This window comes from Pristiophorus japonicus, chromosome 12 (genome assembly GCF_044704955.1).
Source record: "Pristiophorus japonicus isolate sPriJap1 chromosome 12, sPriJap1.hap1, whole genome shotgun sequence".
NCBI classification, from domain to species: domain Eukaryota; kingdom Metazoa; phylum Chordata; class Chondrichthyes; family Pristiophoridae; genus Pristiophorus; species Pristiophorus japonicus.
The window spans coordinates 19,626,754-19,646,808 of record NC_091988.1 but is presented as its reverse complement, the minus strand read 5'-3'; the positions used below and the strand labels follow the sequence as shown (position 1 = coordinate 19,646,808).

The following is a 20,055-nucleotide window of genomic DNA, read 5'->3' as shown; positions in this document are numbered from 1 at the left end:
CAATGCTTGCATACACCAAAAACTGCTGAAGAGGGAGATCTGTTTGACACAGCTCATTTGTCCAAGGTATCCACCAGCACAGAATATTGAGACTTGACTATTATTCCTTTTACGACAGGCTTACTCTCACAATTTTTTCAAAAAATTGATGTAATTACCATGCTCAAGTGTGTAACTACCATGCTCAAGTGCTATGAAGAAACAGAGATGATAATGTAAATGTGCGACAGTAAATGCCTCACCAAATTCAAACACCATCAACTGGTTCCAAAACTAATTAAAATAACCACAAGTTACAAAATACATCACAATTCAACCACCCTGCTGAGCCGATCTGGCATCCAAGTGGAGAAGAAGTGTGCTTTCAGATATTGTAAAAACACTCAAGCTAATACTCCTGGCACATTACAAGTAAGTAAGTGGACTGTACCAAATGATTCGACCACCTCGCTAAGTTGATCACTTTTGATCAGTCCCTTTGATGGTAGCTTAACGAGCCTCTACTATAGGAAGATCTGTCGCAATGACTTAAAAAAAAATCTAACATGCACACAAACATTCAAATGGAATTCAATTCCTGAGAAGTGTGAGGTAATGCATTTGGGGAGGACGAACAAGGCAAGGGAATACACAATAAATGGTAGGCTACTGAGAAGTGTAGAGGAACACAAGGACTTTGGAGTACATGTCCACAGATACCTGAAGGTAGCAGAACAAATAGATAAGGTGGTTAAGAAGGCATACGGGATACTTTCCTTTATTTGCCGAGGCATAGAATACAAGAGCAGGGAGGTTATGCTTGAACTGTATAAAAGACTAGTTAGGCTAGAGCACTGTGTACAGTTCTGGTCACAGCATTACAAGAAAGATGTGATTGTACTAGAGAGGGTACAGAGGAGATTTACAAAGATGTTGCCAGGACTGGAAAATTTTAGCTTTGAGGAAAGATTGGATATGCTGGGTCGGTTTTCTTTAGAACAGGGAAGGCTGAAGGGAGACTTGATTGAGGTGTATAAAATAATGAGGGGCCTAGATAAAGTGGATTGGAAAGACCTATTTACCTCAGCAGAGAGGTCAATAGCCCAGGGGCAAAGATTTAAAGTCATTGATAGAAGGATTAGAAGGGAGTTGAGCAGAACTTTTTTCATCCAGAGGGTGGTGGGGGTCTGAAACTCACTGCCTGAAAGAGTGGCAGAAATGCTCGTCACATTTTAAAAATACTTGGCTACGGACCAAGAGCTGGAAAGTGGGATTAGGTTAGATAGCTCTTTTTCAACCAGTGCAGACATGATGGGCTTAATGGGCTCCTTCTGTGCTGTAAATTTCTATGATTTGCAAAGACATCAAATGAGACCAAGTACCAATACAAACACCAGTATAAAATATTTACAATAAATCTTATCAAGAAAATTGACTTCACTTCCTAAGAAGACTTTGTATATGGTATGATTCCGATAGAAATTGAAACAGATTTTTTTTAATTAAAGTTGCCTATTAAAGTATAATGATACAATGAATAGTTGAAAAATTCAGTAATGTTAAAATATGATAACTATCTCAGTTTCACTTGGTTATAAATTAACTTAGAAACAGGACTTCAAATACATATGGAGTACAGAGGAACAGTTGGAAATAACTCACAGATAGAGAAAGACAAGGTGGGCTGAAGCGGGTCCTATCTCAGGGATTGCAGTAAACTCATTATGATCAAGCCGTCTGTAAGAGAATAAATACAAAACCTGTGATACATCACCTCCTTTATATCTTTCACTATACAAGTATTACTTGAATATAGACCATTAACTATACAATCCTACTTCAAAAAAGAAAAGACTTGCATTTATATAGTGCCTTTCACATCCAATAAAGTACTTTTTGAAGTGTGATCACTGTTGAAATGTAGGAAACACGGCAGCCAATTTGTGCACAGCAAGCTCCCATAAACAGCAATGTGATAATGACCAGATAAGCAATTTCTGTATTGTTGATTGAGGGATAAATAATGACCAGGACACTTGGGATAACGCCCCTTCTTTTCTCCAAAATAGTGTCACCTAAGAGATCGGACGGGGCTTCGGTTTAACATCTCATCTGAAAGATGGCACCTCCGACAGTGCAGTACTCCCTCAGTACTACAGTGGAGTGTCAACCTAGATTTTTGTGCTCAAGTCCCTGGAGTGAGACTTGGACCCACAACCTTCTGACTGAGAGGTGAGAACACTACCCACTGAGCCACAGCTGACACTTGCTGTACCACGACATTTATGCTCCAAATTGCCAGTATTTCCTCCTCTACCTTCAAATCACATTCATTATCAATACAGGTGCAGCGTCAAGAATCCAGAACCCTTGGGACCGAGGCCGTTCCAGATTCCGGGCTTTCGATCATCCTTCTGACGTCAAAAATCCAGAAACACTCGAGTCCAGGTTCGGATATTTCCGGATTTCGGAACGTCTGAAGGCGTGGGGGGTGAGGGGGGGGGAGAGCTGTTCGGGTGGGCCTCGCCGCCGTGGTGGTGTTCGGGCGGGCCGGCGAGGAAGCCCCGAGGTAAGGGCAGCGGCGGCATGCGGGGCATGGGGTGATGAGGCGAGGCCCTAGGCCGGATAGCGGTGGGACCCCAAGGTCGGCAGGTCCGGATTACGGAACATTTTACAGATTCTGGACTACCCTGCCACCAATCGGTCTGGAATCCAGATTTTTGACGCTGCCCCTGTAATAAGTTCAGAAATGTGAAACTGTTTCCCGTTTAACATTTTATTAAATACAAATGCTGATAATGGGGAATGGGGGAGAAAGATTTTAAAAAGCTCGGTGGTACATAGATCCAAAGCATAAAGAAGGCAATTTAACAGAATTGAAATGTTGCAAGGTAAGCCAAGGCACTGAAACACTCTTGGTTAAGATATCAACCCGAAGGTAGTTTTCCTAATAAGTCAGTTTAAAATAAAAATAGTTTAAAAAAAAATTGCATCTCACAATCCAACAAGAACACGAACAATTCCAAAACATCTTGCAGCATTTCATCTCTCAACAAAAGTAGTTCCTCACAAGAGGTATGCAAATAGCAAGCATTCCTCAAACAGTAATGGGCAAGTCACTTCAAAATTAGAAATATATTGAGAATCCAGACAGCAGGTTGGTGTTGAATTCATTCTTTTTTCTTTGATTCAATTTGAAAACATGCTTCAGATATATTCGATATGAAACAGAAAAACATAACCACAACAAGCATTTTCAGTAGAAATCTTAACTTTCCAGGCAGGTGCAAGAAGGCAGGAGAAAAGGGCTGAACGTCAGTCATGTAAAAGGGTTGTAGAAGAGAAAGGAGAAAAAGTGGGGAGAGAAAAAAAATAGAAAAAGGTCAGAGAAAGCGAAAGAGGTCAGCAGTCTAGTAGCACACTCGCCTCGGAGTCAGAAGGGTGTGGACTCAAGTCCCACTCCAGGGACTTGAGCACATAAATCTAGGCTGACACTCCAGTGCAGGACTGAGGGAATGCTGCACTGCCAGAGGTGCCGTCTTTCGGATGAGACGTTAAACGGAGGCCCCGTCTGCTCTCTCAGGTGGATGTAAAAGATCCCATGGCACTATTTCAAAGAAGTGCAGGGGAAGTACCTCCGGTGTTCTGGCCAATGTTTATCCCTCAATCAACATCACTAAAAACAGAATTTCTGATCATTATCACAGTGCTGTTTGTGGGAGCTTACTGTGCGCAAATTGACTGCCGCATTTCGCACATTACAACAGTGACTACACTCCAAAAGTCCTTCATTGGCTGTAAAGCACTTTGAGACATCCAGTTGTCATGAAAGGCGCTATATAAATGCAAGTCATCCACCTTAGGGGGAAAAAAAACAGTAAAAGAACATTAGAACATTAAGAATTAGGAACAGGAATAGGCCATCTAGCCCCTTGAGCCTGCTCCGCCATTCAAAAAGATCATGGCTGATCTGGCCGTGGACTCAGCTCCACTTACCCGCCCGCACCCCGTAACCCTTAATTACCTTATTGGTTAAAAAACATTCAATGAGCTAGCCTCAACTGCTTCCTTGGGCAGAGAATTCCACAGATTCACAACCCTCTGGGAGAAGAAATTCCTCTCAACTCGGTTTTAAATTGGCTTCCCCGTATTTTGAGGCTGTGCCCCCTAGTTCTAGTCTCCCCGACCAGTGGAAACAACCTCTCCGCCTCTATCTTGTCTATCCCTTTCATTATTTTAAATGTTTCAAAAAGATCACCTCTCATCCTTCTGAACTCCAACGAGTAAAGACCCAGTCTACTCAATCTATCATCATAAGGTAACCCCTTCATCTCCGGAATCAGCCTAGTGAATCGTCTCTGTACCCCCTCCAAAGCTAGTATATCCTTCCTTAAGTAAGGTGACCAAAACTGCACACAGTACTCCAGGTGCAGCCTCACCAATACCCGATACAGTTGCAGCAGGAACCCCCTGCTTTTGTACTCCATCCCTCTCGCAATGAAGGCCAACATTACATTCGCCTTCCTGATTACCTGCTGCACCTGCAAACTAACTTTTTGGGATAGTGTCCAGTGGCTCAGTTGGGTAGCACCCTTGCCTCGGAGTCAGAAAGTTGTAGGTTCAAGTCCCATTCCAGAGACTGAGCACAAAAACCTAGGCTGATACTCCAGTGCTGTGCTGAGGGAGTGCTGTACTCAGATGTGCCGTCTCTCAGATGAGACGTTAAACCGAGGTCCCGCCTGCCCTCTCAGGTGGACGTAAAAGATCCTGTGGCACTATTTTCCCCTCTCCTTTTATAGGGGGCACTGGAAAAAGGAAAAAATTTGATTTTAGTGCCCAAAAAAAAAGAAAAACGAACCGGCCTTGTAAATGTCTGGTGTGTCATCCAGGTCGGGTGGCATGGATACATGTTTTATGTTTTGCAGGTAGACTCTAAAAGAGTTTCATGCACAAGGGCAAAAAAAAAAAGAGTTTCATGCACAAGGACCCCCAGGTCCCTCTGCACCGCAGCATGTTGTAATTTCTCCCCATTCAAATAATATTCCCTTTTATTGTTTTTTTTCCCCCAAGGTGGATGACCTCACATTTTCCGACATTGTATTCCATCTGCCAAATCTTAGCCCATTTGCTTAACCTATCTAAATCTCTTTGCAGCCTCTCTGTGTCCTCTACACAACCCGCTTTCCCACGAATCTTTGTCTCATCTGCAAATTTTGTTACACTACACTATCCCCTCTTCCAGGTCATCTATGTATATTATAAACAGTTGTGGTCCCAGCACCAATCCCTGTGGCACACCACTAACCACCGATTTCCAACCCGAAAAGGACCCATTTATCCCGACTCTCTGCTTTCTGTTAGCCAGCCAATTCTCTATCCATGCTAATACATTTCCTCTGACTCCGCGTACCTTTATCTTCTGCAGTAACCTTTTGTGTGGCACCTTATCGAATGCCTTTTGAAATCTAAATACACCACATCCATCAGTACACCTCGATCCACCATGCTCGTTATATCCTCAAAGAATTCCAGTAAATTAGTTAAACATGATTTCCCCTTCATGAATCCATCTTGCGTCTGCTTGATTGCACTATTCCTATCTAGATGTCCCGCTATTTCTTCCTTAAATGATAGCTTCAAGCATTTCCCCCACTACAGATGTTAAACTAACCGGCCTATAGTTACCTGCCTTTTGTCTGCACCCCTTTTTTAAACAGGCGTTACATTAGCTGCTTTCCAATCCGCTGATACCTCCCCAGAGTCCAGAGAATTTTGGTAGATGAAACGAATGCATCTGCTATAACTTCCGCCATCTCTTTTAATACCCTGGGATGCATTTCATCAGGACCAGGGGACTTGTCTACCTTGAGTCCCATTAGCCTATCCAGCACTATCTTGCTAGTGATAGTGATTATCTCAAGGTCTTCCCTTCCCACATTCCCGTGACCAGCAATTTTTGGCTTGGTTTTTGTGTCTTCCACTGTGAAGACCGAAGCAAAATAATTGTTTACGGTCTCAACCATTTCCACATTTCCCATTATTAAATCCCCCTTTTCATCTTCTAAGGGACCAACATTTACTTTAGTCACTCTTTTCCGTTTTATATAGCGGTAAAAGCTTTTACTATCCGTTTTTATGTTTTGTGCAAGTTTACTTCCGTAATCTATCTTTCCTTTCTTTATTGCTTTCTTAGTCATTCTTTGCTGTTGTTTAAAATTTTCCCAATCTTCTAGTTTCCCACTAATCTTGGCCACCTTATACGCATTGGTTTTTAATTTGATACTCTCCTTTATTTCCTTGGTTATCCACGGCTGGTTATCCCTTCTCTTACCGCCCTTCTTTTTCACTGGAATATATTTTTGTTGAGCACTATGAAAGAGCTCCTTAAAAGTCCTCCACTATTCCTCAATTGTGCCACCGTTTAGTCTGTGTTTCCAGTCTACTTTAGCCAACTCTGCCCTCATCCCACTGTAGTCCACTTTGTTTAAGCATTGTACGCTCGTTTGAGACACTACTTCCTCACCATCAATCTGTATTACAAATTCAACCATACTGTGATGACTCATTCCGAGAGGATCTTTTACTAGGAGATCGTTTATTATTCCTGTCTCATTACACAGGATCAGATCTAAGATAGCTTGCTCCCTTGTAGGTTCTGTAACATACTGTTCTAAGAAACAATCCGGTATGCATTCTAAGAATTCCTCCTCAAGGCTACCCCATGCGATTTGATTTGACCAATCGATATGTAGGTTAAAATCCCCCATGATTACTGCCGTTCCTTTTTCACATGCCTCCATTATTCCCTTGATTATTGCCCACCCCACCGTGAAGTTATTATTTGGGGGCCTATAAACTACGCCCACCAGTGACTTTTTCCCCTTACTATCTCTAATCTCCACCAACAATGATTCAACATTTTGTTCATTAGAGCCAATATCGTCTCTCACAACTGCCCTGATATCATCCTTTGTTAACAGAGCTACCCCACCTCCTTTCCCTTCTTGTCTATCTTTCCGAATTGTCAGATACCCCAGTCTTGTCCACCCTGAAACCACGTTTCTGTAATGGCCACCAAATCATACCCATTTGTAATGATTTGTGCGGTCAACTCATTTACTTTATTTTGAATGCTGCGTGCGTTTAGGTAGAGTGTTTTTATACTAGTTTTTAAACCATGATTTTTAGTTTTGACCCCTCCTGCAGCCCCTTTATATTCATATTGTCCCTTCCTATCACCTTGTGGTTTACACTTACCCCAGTGCTACTCTGCTCTGTTGCCTCCTGCCTTTTGCATTCTTTCTTGGGGTCCTGTTCATCTGAGCTCTCACCCACTCTAACTAGCTCAGAGCCCTCTCCTGGGTTCCAAATACTCCTTGCATTGAGGCACCGAGCTTTCATGCTTGCCTTTTTATTACACATTGACCCTTTAGAATTTTGCTGTACAGTGGCCCTTTTTGAATTTTGCCTTGGGTTTCTCTGCCCTCCACTTTTACTCATCCCCTTTCTATCTTTTGCTTTTGCCTCCATTTTGTTTCCCTCTGTCTCCCTGCATTGGTTCCCATCCCCCTGCCATATTAGTTTAACTCCTCCCAAACAGCACTAGCAAGCACTAGGACATTGGTTCCGGTCCTGCCCAGGTGCAGACCGTCCGGTTTGTACTGGTCCCACCTCCCCCAGAACCGGTTCCAATGCCCCAGAAATTTGAATCCCTCCCACGTATTCATCTGAGCTATCCTGCGATTCCTACTCTGACTAGCTCGTGGCACTGGTAGCAATCCTGAGATTACTACTTTTGGAGGTCCTAAGTTTTAATTTAGCTCCTAGCTCCTTAAATTCGTCTCGTAGGACCTCATCCCTTTTATTCCTATATCGTTGGTACCAATGTGCACCTCGACAACTGGCTGTTCACCCTCCCTTTTCAGAATGTCCTGCACCCGCTCCGAGACACCAGGGAGGCAACATACCATCCTGGAGTCTCGGTTGCGGCCGCAGAAACGCCCATCTATTCCCCTTACCATTGAATTCCCTATTACTAGCGCTCTCCCACTCTTTTTTCTGCCCTCCTGTGCAGCAGAGCCAGCCACGGTGCCATGAACTTGGCTGCTGCTGCCCTCCTCTGATGAGTCATCCCCCTCAACAGTACTCAAAGCGGTGTAGCTGTTTTGCAGGAGGATGACCGCAGGGGACCCCTGTACTACCTTCCTTGCACTGCTCTTCCTGCTAGTCTTCCATTCCCTAGCTGGCTGTGGACCATTCATCTGCGGTAAGACCAACTCACTACACGTGCTACTCACGCCATTCTCAGCATCGTGGATGCTCCAGAGTAAATCCACCCTCAGCTCCAATTCCGCAACGCGGACCGTCAGGAGCTGGAGGCGGATACACTTTCCGCACACGTAGTCGTCAAGGACACCGGACACCGGAAGTGTCCCCAAGTTCCCACATGGTACAGGAGGAGCATATCACGTGACCGAGCTCTCCTGCCATGACTTAACCCTTAGATACACTTAAATTGGCAACAATAATACTAAAGTTTACTCACTGTTATAGAAGAGAAAGAAGAAAAACTACTCACCAATCACCAGCCAATCACTTACCCCCTTGGCTGTGACGTCACCTTTCTATTTCTTTCTACTTCTTTTTTGCCTTCTGCCTGTAGCTGCACAAGCACGCCTCCTCCTCGACGCTGCCCGAACTCCTGAACTTGCGGCCTTTTTATAGGCCTCCGACCCCGGACTGTCACCTCCTCCTCGACGCTGCCCGAACTCCTGAACTCGCGGCCTTTTTATAGGCCTCTGACCCTGGACTGTCGCCTCCTCCTCGACGAAGTGAATATTATTTGAATGGGGAGGTGCAGAGGGACCTGGGAGTCCTTGTGCATGAAACTCTTTTTGGGAAAAGTACACCAGCTCCTTCGAGCCAGAATTGAACCAGCGACCTTAGGATGACTTTGCTGAGTATTCCGCTACAGTCCTCCGCTCTACCAACTGAGCTATCGAAGGGAAGCGGCAAAATGATGCTTCCGCCCAGACATGAATCCCAAAAAGTTAGTTTGCAGGTGCAGCAGGTAATCAGGAAGGCGAATGGAATGTTGGCCTTCGTTGCGAGAGGGATGGAGTACAAAAGCAGGGAGGTCCTGCTGCAACTGTACAGGGTATTGGTGAGGCCGCACCTGGAGTACTGCATGCAGTTTTGGTCACCTTACTTAAGGAAGGATATGCTAGCCTTGGAGGGGGTACAGAGACGATTCACTAGGCTGATTCCGGAGATGAGGGGGTTACCTTATGATGATAGATTGAGTAGACTGGGTCTTTACTCGTTGGAGTTCAGAAGGATGAGGGGTGATCTTTTAGAAACATTTAAAATAATGAAAGGGATAGACAAGATTGAGGCAGAGAGGTTGTTTCCACTGGTTAGGGAGACTAGAACTAGGGGGCACAGCCTCAAAATACAGGGGAGCCAATTTAATACCGAGTTGAGAAGGAATTTCTTCTCCCAGAGGGTTGTGAATCTGTGGAATTCTCTGCCCAAGGAAGCAGTTGAGGCTAGCTCATTGAATGTATTCAAATCACAGATAGATAGATTTTTAATCAATCAGGGAATTAAGGGTTATGGGGTGCGGGCGGGTAAGTGGAGCTGAGTCCACGGCCAGATCAGCCATGATCTTGTTGAGTGGTGGAGCAGGCTCGAGGAGCTAGATGGCTTACTCCTGCTCCTAATTCTAATGTTCTTATGTTATGTTCTAAGTCTTTCTTTTCTTTCTTTCAGGGAGGGTAGAGGCTGGTTTGAATGGCAACGGAAAAATTGAACCTTGGTGGCAAGATGTGGATTTGGATTTTGTTGCCAGTGAGATGAGGCAAGGTGGAGAATGTTTTGGAGGTGAAGCTAAGCAGATTGAAAAAGAAGGAAACTCACTTCAGGATTTAAAAGGATGCCAAGATTTCACCCCTTTCAAATATTCTCAGTTCAAATATACAAAAAGCTTGGTGTGTGATGAGTGGCCCTACTCCCTGAGCACAAGAGATCTAAGTGATACCCACGAAGAGGAGTGCCATGTAATCCATGTGACAAAAAAATACTAATACACTGGGATAAAATCAATGTGACAATATTTTAGCAATTTGTCAGATGATTTGGAATTATTCATCAAATTAACAAAATTAAAATTCTGCCAGTCTCTAATCCTACAGTAAGCATACCACCCCACAGTATTGGCTGAATATTTGAGAGAGATTTTAGGGAAGAAGCCAATAATCTCAAACATTCCTTCTTTCTATTCTTCTCTTTCCCCTTGATGTGGCCCTTATGGCTAAAGGGATCAGGAGGTATGGAGAGAGAGTGGGGTATTGAAGTTGCATGATCAGCCATGATCATATTGAACGGTGGTGCAGGCTCAAAAAGGTCCAAATGGCCTGCTCCTACACCTATTTTCTATGGCCCCAAGTTTCCACATGATTTGCTCCTGATTTTTAGGAGCAACTGGTGTAGAACGGAGTATCTTAGAAATCGGAATTCTCGTCATTTAGTTTGCTCCAGTTCTAGTCAGTTAGAACAGTTTCACTTTGGAACAGAAATTTTTTTTCTAAAAGGGGGCGTGTCCGGCCACTTACGCCCGTTTTCAAAGTTTCGTCAGTGAAAACTTACTCCAAACTAACTTAGAATGGAGTAAGTGAAGATTTTTGTACGCTCGAAAAAACCTTGTCTACACTTTAGAAAATCAGGCGTAGGTTACAAATCAGGCGTAGGGAATGGGGGTGGGGGGAGGCGGTGTTTAAAGGGAAGTTTACAAACATTAAACACTTCAGTTTTACAAATAAAGAGCCATCATCAATAATAAATGATAAATACATTAATAAATCAACCAATAAATCAATCCAAAAAAATTAATAAGAAATTATTTTTTTTTTAAATCAATAAATAAAACATTTTCTACTTACCGACTGCAGCACCGGGAGCCCTCCAACAGCGTGCTGGGACCCCCCCCCTACCCCCAGTGTGTCTCTGTCAGTGTCTCTATCTCTCTGTCTGTCTGTGTGTGTCTCTCATTCGCTGTCTGTCAGTGTCTGTGTTACTGACAGCGAGGGGAGGGGGAGGAGGGGGAGGGGGGGGGAGGAAGGGGATAAAGGGGAGAAGGCGGGGGAAAAGGAGATGGGGGGGGGGGGGAAAGGAGATGGGTTGGGGGGGGGGGGGAAGGAAAAGGGGGAGGGAGGCTGAACGGGCCGGGCCCGAGACTTCGGGCAGGGCCCGTCCCTAGCACCAGATTTACAGGTCTGTGCGTTGGGTCGGTGGGAGGGAGGTCGGTTTGGTTCGGGTCGGGGGGAGGAAGGGAGAGGGAGGTCAGGTTGGGGGGAGGGAGGTCAGGTCGGATCCAGTCCGGGGGGGGGGGAGGAGCGGGAGTCGGGTCGGGTCCGGGGGCGGGGGGGAGGAGCGGGAGCCGGGTCCGGTCCGGGGGCGGGGGTCGGGAGGAAGCAGGAGCTGGGCGTGGGAGGAGCCTTATTCATGCAGCCCCAGTGAGGCCATTCGGCCAGGGCTAGGGGCTGCGTGCTTCGGCCCCTCCCACACAGTTTTGGGCGCCTGGAGCTACTGCACATGCGCGCCCACTGTAGCGCGCATGTGCAGAGGTCCCGGCACTGTTTTCAGCGCAGGGACCTGGCTCCGCCCCCTACAGCTCGTGCTGCGCTGCGCCGAGGGCCAGAAGACCTGCAGGGAGGTGGAGAATCTGGAGGGTTTTTTTAGGCGCACTTTGCGGCGCGAAAAACGGGCGTCCAGGTCAGGACTGTGCCGTTCTAGGCGCGGCTCAAAACTTGGGCCCAATGTTTCTATGTTTCCTCACAAAATAAACTAAAGCATGGATGGAGAGACTATTATCAAGGCAAGGAGAATAGAGGTCCATGAAGGTTGCTTTTGGGTTTTAATTTTGGCTGATTTTCAAACCAAGCTCCCAACTCTAGACATGTTTCTACTTCCTTTGCTCAATTTATCATTCTTTTTTCTGTTAACTGGAAATCAATCTCCAAACAGGATTTTTTTTTAAAAAGAGATTACAAAATTATTTTTTTATTAGACCTTATATAGCACTGCCATTTAAAATCAAGTTACCATATTTAAAACAGCAGCAGACAGAATGAAAGGATGTAAACAAAGCAAAACTACTGAAAATTGTAGTGAAGATAAATTTTCACGGTATGGATGGCCCCATGGAAATTTCTAGAAGATCTAATAGTTACCTTCACAATGAACAAATTCAAGTGTTCACCTTTAAAAATATAATTAAGGTATTAAGTTCAATACTTACACTTCACGAAGGTTGGGTAGTTCTGTGAAAACAGAGGGATCGATTGATGCCAGTCTGTTGTAGCTCAGGTTTCTGTAGTAAGAGAAGCACGTGCAAATCAGATTTTGTTCAGTAGAACTCCACTAATATTGTCAATTTTATTTAAATTACATTGTAAACTAATCTCATGTTTTACAAACAAACTGAAAATTCTACTGCGCTGGTTGTCTGGAAAGAAAGTCAATCAGTTGTGACAAGTCTAGCAACTTTCTTTATAAAGAAAATCATTCTTGGTGTAGATTTTGATTACACCAGAAACGTACAAGTAATCAGTGCATAAAAGTTGCATCTACAATTTCAGTATTACAGAGAGCCTTAAGCTCAAAACAATATAGCACCCTGAATGTAAAAAAAAGCACTCATCTTGAAAACCTCTATTAAGTCACCTCTTAAACCTTCTCGGTTACAAGGAGAACATTCCTAACTTTTCCAACCTCTCCTCACAATGAAAGTTCCACATCCCTGGCAACATTCTGGTAAACCTCCTCTGTACCCTTTAAGGCCTTTACATCTTTCCTGAAGTGTGGTGCCTAGAATTGTCCAGAATACTCTAGTTGAGGCCTAACCAGTGATTTAAAGTTCTAGCATAATCTCTTTGCTTTTATATCCTATGCTTCTATTTATAAACCCAAGTAACCGGCATGCTTTCTTAACCACCTTATCAACTTGCCCTGCCATCTTTAACAATTTGTGTAAATGGACATCAAGGTCTCTCTGCTCATTTACACTTTTCAAAATCATGCCATTTATAGTATACGGTCTTTCCATATTAGGCCTCCCACAGTGCATCACTTCACACTTCTCTACATTGAACTCCATCTGTTATGCTTCTGCCCATTTCACTGTCCTATGTCATCCTGAACTCTATAACTAGCCTCATCACTAACTACTACGTTGTTTCAGATCAACTGAAAACTTTATAATGCTGCTCTGTACACCCGAGTCTCGGTCATTTATAAAAATAAATGGACCCAAAACAAACCCTTGGGGAACACCACTGCAAACCACCGATCAGTCTAAAAACATCCATCCACCATCACCCTCTGCGTCCTGTCACTGAACCAATTCTGTATTCATACGGCCACTTTTCCCATAATTACACGGGCTTCCATCTTCTTAACAAGCCTCTTGTGTGGCACTTTGTCAAATGCCTTCTGAAAGTCCAAATATACAACATCCACTGCACTGATCAACCTTCTGTTATCTCAAAGAATTCAATCAAACTAGTCAGCCACAATTTGCCTTTAACAAATCCATGCCGGCTCTCCTTGATTAACCCATGCCTCCCCAAATGAAAGTTTATTTTGTCCCAGAGAATGATTTCCAATAACTTCCAATGTAAGAGCTTGCTGTGTGCAAATTGGCTGCCGTGTTTCCCACATTACAAGTGACTACACTCCAAAAGTGGCTGTAAAGTGCTTTGAGAGTGGATTATGTGGTTATGACAGGCGCTATATAAGTGCAAGTATTTTAATGTTAGGCTGACTGGCCTGTAGTTTCCTGATCTATCCCTTTTCCCTTTGTTTCACACTACAAGCATATCATTTCAATCTGTACAATGTCCAAAATTGAATAAGATGCCCAATATGAATGGGTTTAAAGCCAACTTTTCAAAGCTGCAATTTCACATTTGTCTCCAGCTGATTAACACATGAATTGTGAAGAATTAGGTGCAGCCACAATTCAGGGCAAAACTTCCTACCTATAAACTGTGTAAACTGGTCTGTTAAAAACATGATATCTTGAACATGTGTTGGAAATCTACAGGAAACAAAAACGCAATGCATGAACCAGGCGAGTCTCATTACCCTGAAAATAACTCCACTGAATCCGCAGGTATAAAGCCTGGAAATCTGCATTTTGAGCAGCACTTACTGATCTGAAATGAATGCAATTGTTATTGAGGCCTGGACTATAAAATTCAGAATCAGTGACTAGATTTCAATCTTGTTTTGCCGGCTTCGCTCCACTATCAGATTAAAGGATTAACTGTTCCCTCTACCAGCAGTTTCTTTCTAATCACCTCAAGGACAGCAGTGTCTCAGTGCAGGTACAGGTGCAGTGATAAAAGTTCTTGTTTTAGCTTAAGAAGAAGATAAGGCAGGAGGAGCTTTCCAATCACATCAAAGGGACTGACAATGAAAAGATTAACTTCTGCTCAAGATAACCTTGACATTAAGCCAACTACATTAGCAAACCACTGATACAGCTGCCATAAATATGCGATGCAGAAAACAGTTACACTAATCCCTCTATGATTTTCAGCGATAGGGGTCCAAATAATTCCCCGACGAGCTATTGAAGGTACATTGTGGAAGGATACCAATTAGCAATGTACACCAATTCTCTAGGCTCACTTTTATTTGGGGGGGGGGGGGGGGGGGGGGGGGAGAGAGGGGGGTTAGTTGAAGGAACTGAGTTACAGTCAAAAGAACGATCATTGTTTTACACCAAAAGATCGGGCTTCTACCTGAACGCTACAATGGGCAGTATGAATAAGGTGCACAAAAACTGCAGCTTTGTGCAAGCAGTAACCCTGAGAGCTGGGAAGATTTATATAAAATGTCAGTCATGTCATTAATACAATGCTTATTTTTAAATCCTCAAAGAATAACGTAAAATCCAAGAGGCACAATCATTTCTGTAAATGCCTCATTTTTCTTTTAAAATGGAAATAATATGCACAATATAAAAACACATTCGTAACAAAAATGAATACCATCAACACGCTTTGCAGTACACAAGATACTTCTATCTCTGCCTTCGAGGTTATTTCATTTATGACTAATGTAGCCTCAGAGTTTGAATATGAAGTGTAATAAAGTGTTCAATTCCAAAACTTTATCTAATTGAGAAATGTACACATCAAGAGCTTTCATCACATGCAATCTACATTTTTACCATATGCTAAATGGTGAATCAGAACAGCAATAACCTACCTGCAATAAAACACCTCTACAGAATAAAGGTAAACACACAGAAGCCTGACCAAAGAACTCTCCCATAGTGTATAAGAACTGTCAATGAAAGTGAATGAATGTGGTGGAAAGAGAGAGACACCTGGAGTACTAGGTTCAGTTTTGGGCACCCATCTCAGGAAAGATATTGGAGTGGGTACAGTGCAGATTCACCACAGTATGATGGGTTAAATTATGAGGAAAAGTTGCATAAACTTGGCATGTATTCCGTGGAGTTTAGAAGGTTGAGGGGTGATCCAATCGAGGTGTTTAAAATGATAGGAGGCAAAAAATCCACTAAGAGATTAGGGTTTTGATTGAGTAAATAAGGAGAAACAGTTTCTACTGGCAGGAGGGTCAGTAATCACAGGGCCCAGATTGAAGGAAATTGGCAAAAGAACCAGAGAGATGAGATGAGGATAACTTTTATTAGTGATGATCTGAAATGCACTGCCTGAAAGGGTGGTGGAGCAGATTCAATAGTAACTTTCAAAAGGGAATTTGAAATATACACTTGAAAAGGAAAAAATATGCAGGGAAGAGCAGAGGAGTGGGTCTAATTGCATAGTGCGTTCAAAGAACCGGCACAGACATGATGGGCTGAATGGCCCCTTCTATGCTTTTTGATTCTATGACTAGATGGCTGCCCAGGGGAGGGAGGGAGGGTCCAGTATTGATGCTCCAGGCATCTTGTTTGGGGCAGGCTTGATGAACCAGCTGATCTTTTCCTACCTGCCATATTCATATGCTCGCATATGGTAGGTGGGGGAATCCAGAACAAGGGGACACAATTGTAAAATTTGAGGTAGACCACCTAGAAGTTAAGTTAGAAACAATTTTTCCACACAAAGAGCAGTGAAAATCTTGAACTCTATGCCAAAAGATTGTGGAGTTTGGGTGAAAAAAAGACTGAAATCGAAAGATTTTTGGTTAGGTACAGAAATCAAGCGACATGGAGAAATAATAGGTAAATGGAATTGAGGTACAGGTCAGCCATGATTTAACAGAATAGCAAAAGGCTCAAGGAGCTGACTGGCCTACTCCTATATTCCTGTATCATACTACAGATGTCAGTCGAGCTAGTGAGCATTTGTATGCTATTCCACTGTGGAGGGCATCACAGCCAAGTGTAATCCTGTCCTCACTAGTTGTTTGCAAACATGTACCTTGCAGACAGGGGCAAGCGTTAGCCATAAGGACCAGAGACTACAGCTAGTTTTCCCCTTCTTAGTCTAAAGAGACTAAAATTCAATCATGTCATCCCTACTATCAAGATCAGCTATCACCACCAACCTAGAGGCTTCTTGATCTGTATGGCTCAGTTCTATTCAGCATGGTTCATTTTTGAGTTACATCAAGTCTACAGCACAGAAACGGGCCATTTTGGCCAACTGATGTATGCTGCCACTTATGCTTCATACAAGCCTCTTTCTACCCTTCCTTCTATTCCTTTCTCCTATTGATCAAAAAATCAAGGTTTCTTCCAATTGCATTTGCTTCCCGTGACATCATTCTGACTTGGATATATAAAATCGCTGTTCTTTCATCATCCAAGAATTTCCTGCCCAACACCACCATCACCTCCAGGACTACAGCGGTTGAAGGAGAAGGAAAAGGTCCACCACCACCTTCTCAGGCAACTAAGGATGGCCAATAAATGCTGCCTTGCCAGAGTTGCCCACATCCTGAAAACAAACTGTAAACCAGTCCTAAATTATATGTCTGAAATATAAGTAGCGAAGAGTAACATGAAACAGTTAAGAGGAAATTCTTAATCCTTCTCTGATAATACTAAACAGGTCAGAATAAAAGACCACACACAAATAGCAATTAAACACAATATTCAAAGGACAATGTAATAGTGTACTATTAGTCTGAAGTTATTTTTACTTGAAAATAATGAATTAACCTTCAATTTGTATTAAACAATTTAAATAAAACAGCAAAGGAGGCATCTTTGCAGTTTCAATTTGACTCAACAGATAATTCAAATTAAGTAACTTCAAATTAGGAAGGATAGATTGTAGTGCATTGCAAAACATTGCAGCCATTATTTACAAGCTTTGGCACACATCCCACCTCTCACCAATATGGAAACTGGAGCAACTAGAAAGTTTAAAACTAACCCACAAGAAGCCATAATGTTCCTGCAACTAGACAAACCTAGCTTTTACCTACTATGAAAACCAACAAAATGATCTTTCAAAAATGGTGAGAAGGCAAGATGAGGTGGAAAAATCAAGTGCTCATAAAAATGTTAAGCTGTTGAAAAGTGTTGTTTGCACAAGGCCAATTCCAGTTTCATGGAAAAAAAATCTATGGCTATAAATTCATTTGTACAGAAAGTCTAATCTAAACACCGATGTTTATTTTGACTCTCTTCTTTTGATGAACTTATTATATATCATTCCTCATAGGTAACCACACCTTACCCAAATGTGCACTTGTACTATGAACAAAGAAATTACTGTACAAGGTAGAAGACCTTCATTTCTTGGTAGAATGTGCAGAATACACCTGCAAGCATACAGCACAGAATTGTTTATGCTAATAAGATTAAAAATTATTTAAAGAGACTTAACACTATACTCCTGAACACACAATGTATAACTGACCTGCAAATATGATAATACAGTCACATCAGACAAACCAACTGTCCAATGAATCCCCCCCCCCTCCCCCCGTCGCCCACTCCCCCACCCGCCACCCCCCCAACTCAAAACAGATATATTTTCCACCCTGTGGTGGGAAGATACAGTTGTCTTGTATCTAACACACTTCTCACACAAAAGACAGAAACACACTGTTATAGATGTAAAACAATCTTTAACAAACAGAAAGGTGGTCATTGACCTGGTGCCTAAAATTTACAAACACATCTGTTAAAGTTCAATAGAATTGAAAGCACAGAAACAGAACTATGCTGGTGTCTATGCTCCACATGAGCCTCCTCCCACCATACCCCATCATAGAACGATACAGCACAAAAGGAGGCCATTCGGTCCATCGTGCCTGTGTCAGCTCTTTGAAAGAGATATCCAATTAGCCCCATTCGCCCTGCTTTTCTCCATAGGCCTGCAAATTTCCCCCCTTCAAGTTTTTATCCAAATCTCTTTTCCAAGTTATTAATCAATCTGCTTCCACCACCCTTTTAAGCAATGCATTCCAGATCATGAAACTCGCTGAGCAAAAAAAAGGAAGTTTCCTCAGGTCAGCTCTGGTTCTTTTGCCAATTACCTTAGTGTCCTCTGGTTATCAACTCTTCTGCCACTGGAAACAGTTTCTCCATATCTACTCTTTCAAAACTCTTCATCATACCCCCCGTGTACATTATGTAACCAATATTCCCTTCCCTTTAATTTTTTTTGTACTGAGTGGGCTATGAATTCCTTGGAGCGCAACCTTTTCATACTTGGGCAAATTTTACAACAACAGCAACCACTTAAAGGCATATATACAGTAATGCTATATTGCTACCCACTGTCTCAAATCATGAGACAATCACACAACGTTCTGTACAGGTTTAACACAACTTTTGAATTCTATTCCTCTAGAAATGAACCCCAGTGCTTTATTTCCACGTTTATGGCTTTTTTAACCTGCGTTGTTACTTTTAATGATTTGTGAAGCTGTACCCCTAGATCCCTTTGCACCTCTACCCCACTTAGATTCTTATTTTCCAAAAAGAGTAGGTGGCCTCCTTATTCCTCCTACCAAAATGCACCACCTCACACTTATCTATATTGAAATTAATTCATCATTTACATGCACCTTCAAGCTTGTTTATGGTAGAATTAATTAAAAGCTTTTAGTTCGTCATACAAACTCTCCTTCCCCAATCTCTCTCTCTCCTCCTCCCCCAGTCTCTGTCTCTGTCTCTGTCTCTCCCCCTCCCCCAGTCTCTGTCTCTGGCCCTCCGATCCTCTCCTCTCCCACGGAGTTGAAGAAAATGTGGTCACACTAAGGCCGCAACTGTTGGGTGATCATGCGCAGCTCTGGGATATTGCACGCATGCGCAGAAGGCCGCAGAAATTGCCATGCGGATAATCACAGCGTTCACAGTCAGTACCTTGGGGCTCAGGGTCAGGCCTGTATAGCGGGGGACCAGCGCACAAGCGCCGAAATGGGTCCAGTGCGCAGGCACCGAAACCCGCTCCTGCGGGCCGAATGAACGAGCCTGTGGGACGCGATTGAAGAGATCGCCTGGGTGCTGGAGCCCGCATTAGCAGGACTGCGCAGCCTGCAACACCTGGTGCGCGGCAGGCTCAAAGGAGCTGCGCGACTTAGGGAGAAACAGTGCCTGTAGCTCCGACATATCCAGCAACCCAGACTGTTTAATTGCTCATTCACTTGCAGGAGCTGCTGTTCCCCCTCAAATCTCGTGTACTTATCTAACCTTCCCATTAAATGCATTTATGCTATTCGTCTCAACCACTCATGTGGTAGCGAGTTCCACGTTCGCACCACTCTGAATAAAGAGACATCTTATGAATTCCTTATTGGATTTATTGTGACTTATGGTCCCTAGATTTGGACTCCTTCACAAGTGGAAACATCTTCTCTGCTTTTACCCTCTCGAATGCCTTCATAATTTTAAAGACCTCATCAGGTCAACTCCTGTATTCCCCATTCAGTCTTTGCTGTAGTTGTACCCCCTCAGTTCTGGTTTACATCCTTGTAAATCTTCTTGCACTGCCTCCAGTGCTTCTATATCCTTTATGTAAAATGGAGACCACAGCTGTGCACAGTACTCCAAGTGTGATCTAAGCAAGATTGCATATC

The 20,055-nt window shown here is 43.2% G+C and overlaps 1 protein-coding gene and 1 non-coding gene across 5 annotated transcripts in view; both read right to left on the bottom strand.

The window, feature by feature from the left end:
• lrig1 (leucine-rich repeats and immunoglobulin-like domains 1) overlaps positions 1–20,055 on the bottom strand; it is a 179,854-nt gene that overhangs the window by 113,418 nt on the left and 46,381 nt on the right. For all 4 annotated transcript variants that reach the window (XM_070895202.1, XM_070895204.1, XM_070895206.1 and 1 more), the window contains 2 exons: positions 12,278–12,349; positions 1,642–1,716 (listed from right to left, as the gene is read on the bottom strand). In XM_070895202.1, coding sequence (XP_070751303.1) covers positions 1,642–1,716; positions 12,278–12,349 — 147 coding nt within the window. The remainder of the gene's footprint in view (positions 1–1,641; positions 1,717–12,277; positions 12,350–20,055) is intronic.
• Positions 8,893–8,984, bottom strand: trnay-gua (transfer RNA tyrosine (anticodon GUA)). Its single transcript is given in 2 exon segments — positions 8,893–8,928; positions 8,948–8,984. It is a non-coding gene; the product is annotated as a tRNA-Tyr (tRNA).